General features: G+C 31.8%; 1 protein-coding gene across 1 annotated transcript in view; it reads left to right on the forward strand.

Moving 5' to 3' along the window:
• Positions 1-76: 76 nt before the first annotated feature.
• The window catches only part of LOC117173527 (SLIT-ROBO Rho GTPase-activating protein 1-like), a 348,789-nt gene continuing 345,831 nt past the window's right edge, over positions 77-3,034 (forward strand). The window contains exon 1 of the mRNA XM_033362166.1: positions 77-361. Within this exon, the coding sequence (XP_033218057.1) occupies positions 280-361 (82 nt within the window). The 5' untranslated portion in view covers positions 77-279. The remainder of the gene's footprint in view (positions 362-3,034) is intronic.

The raw sequence follows: 3,034 nt of genomic DNA on the forward strand, positions 1-3,034 counted from the left end.
TGTGGCAACCCTCCCTTCATTTTGTGTCTCATTGTAATTTCCTAGCTACAAGATGGAATTAAAAATCTTGATATTTCCAGCTTCGGTTAATTTTCGGTGTGGATGCTCAATTAATCATTCGAATGCATGCAACAAACTGGAGCCGTGGGTCGTACATTTGTGTACCTTGTGATTCATCCATTTTGAATGCTTTAAACCGGGAAAAGTGGTTTGCTTCGAAAACTACAATTAATTGTGAGAAAATCACCTATTCACAATTTCTCTCCTAGTGTGTATAATATGGGCGAGGAAGAAATTGATGGAATCAAATCCCCCACCATCAAGAGGCTCGGCTCTACGAGGAAGCTTCTTGTCTTCAACAGTAAGTTGCAGCTATTTCGAACTCGTTTTCTTATAAAAATGTAAGCTATACGCTGAATTTGAGAATGATTGCTATAAACAAATATTAACCAAGGACCATTTGACAATAGTATTTGGTCGTAAACCCGAATTTTCAAACTTATTGATAATTTCTTAAACTTTCTATGAAAAAAGGGTCAATGTTACACAGGGTTCCTTCTTAACGAACACAATTAACGTACAGGGAAGGCAATAATAAGGACCAAGGAGATGTATATCCATACTCGCATTTGGACTTAAGTCGTTGCAGTGTTGCACCGTATGCGCCGAATATCTTTGGCGCCGGTCCACAGTGAGCGACTAATGGTATATTTACACGCCTGTCAACTGGTCGCCAGCTAGCAGAAAAGCCATAAGACTATAAGAGATACAAAGTACTTTTCTTCCAATTTTCCGCTCTCTGTCTCCTTTACTCTCATTACTTTTCTGCTGGCTGGCGACCAGTAAACTAGAGTTCTGAGCCTGTTATATTACTTTGAGAACGGTAGGGAGATTGAGAATATTACCGACAATATAACCGAGAAATAAATTCTCTGAGAATTTATGAGAATTTTATAATTTATTATAATTAATAGAAAATTGCATTTTTCTCTAACTTGGAACTATTTTTTAAAGTTGTAAACATATTTTAAGTATATAATAAGCATCCGATCTCAATATTTGAAATGGAAAACACTTTTCCAAGAAAGTATTGTTATCAATCGTGCCAGATGAATCTGAATGCATATTATATGTTATGCCGGGCTGAACCTGCTAAACCTGTAACAGTTTTTAGTTGCGTTATACACAAAATATTTTATCATAAAGAAAAACCTTTAGTAAAAATTTAGAAATAAAATAATTTGTTGAGCGTAAAGCTACGAGTAAAATAACATTTTACCAAATAAATACCAGGATGAAATATTGTATACTTTATAGATATAAAGCTGACTATTCAAAAAAGAAGTAGCACTTATGGTATTTAATAATTTTATTATTTAATATTAGTATTTATTAAGTAACGTGAGGAAATTGAATGTTGAGGTTGGAGTTTCAGTGCAACTCTGTTAATTATTTATTAAGTTACTGTTTTGCATATTTTAAATTCCTGAATATTCCTAAGCTAAAAAATAATTTATACTCAACCGTTTACATAACGTGAACAATTAAAATATGGTTCAAAATCATAAATTCTTGAATTCTCTTAAATTCTTTTAAATCCTCCTAAATTCTGTCATATTCTCGGTTATATAACCTGATCTTAAATTTTCGGGAATTTAGTAACTCTACAGTATAAGCAGGCGTGTAAATACTAGAAATGGGACCTTACCCGTATATGACGGGTAAGTTTACCAGTAATGACGGGTCAAGCTGGTACATCTGGTAAAACTAATATTTTAAACAAAGTATCATTTTTTAAATGATAATCCATGGTGCAAATTAAGTTTCATGTCCGTAGAAGTATAATTACAGAAATATTTTTCTTAAAAATTAAAAATTTCACCAATCAAGTGAAAATACGAAGTCATAACCTCAAAACTTAGGCAGAGGCGGTGATTTTAAAATTGTACTTTCGAAGCTTCAATAAATAATTAGTTTACTATATGAAGTAGATATCTTAGAACTTTGTCCACATATTAGCTTTCCATCATGAAGAGAACAAATTACATATAACAAGTATCGTGCTGATATTAAGTTTTTACATCTGTATTATTAAGCTGTTACAAATCTAAAGGAATGCTACTTGAAGTTTAAAAAAACATTGAAACTTTCATTATTTCCGAAATATCATAAAAAATATAATTGCATAATTTAAGTGTAATTTCATGAAAAACTCTTAATGCTTAGAACCTGTTTTCTCCTATTTTCTCTTATATATACATTATTCAAATTATAAAAACCTACATTATTGAGCTAATTGAATAAACAGAAATCATTTACAGTGCTTGAAAAAATAATATGTGTAAACCCAGTGGGCACAAAAATATGAAAATCCCAAGAACTTTCTTGGGACGTTCCTAGGACGTCCTATGCCAGGCCAATCAATGTCTTTAAGACGTGCAAAGTCCCAAAAATGACCTAAAGACATGGGCGTTCTCGGGAAATATTTCGTACTGACATTAGACGTTTTAGACACATCCCTAGGATGACCAAAAGACATATTATAAAGGACGACTTAGGGATATCCTTAAGACGTCTCTAGCACATCCTTAATTTTCTTGCCCAATGGGAATGCAGATTTGCGGGTCGAATATTATTTATAGCTTATTACTTGTAAGACGAGGTGGTAATATATTTGATTATTTAATGAAATTTTTATTATATTCTATTTATTTCATTAGAATAATATAGGTATTGTATGATAACAACTAATAAAAAAATGTCAGCGTCGGATTTAGGCATATGAAGGCCCTATATGCTAAGAAATTAACTACTGTCGTGTAGCACTTTTATTTATATTACATAACGTACATTATACAAGGCATTATTGAAATGCATCGGATGATTCATATAATGTTTATATTTACTCAATAAATTGCATAAGTGAGTTGAAAAAAAAAACAATTTTTGGAGTAAATGTTTGTGAAAATTTTTTTTCAACACGCTCAGGCTGCATCTGTGCAGAAAAAATCCGAAATTTTCGAAAATTTACAGC

The sequence above is a fragment of the Belonocnema kinseyi genome, chromosome 5 (genome assembly GCF_010883055.1).
Source record: "Belonocnema kinseyi isolate 2016_QV_RU_SX_M_011 chromosome 5, B_treatae_v1, whole genome shotgun sequence".
Classification (NCBI taxonomy): Eukaryota; Metazoa; Arthropoda; class Insecta; order Hymenoptera; family Cynipidae; genus Belonocnema; species Belonocnema kinseyi.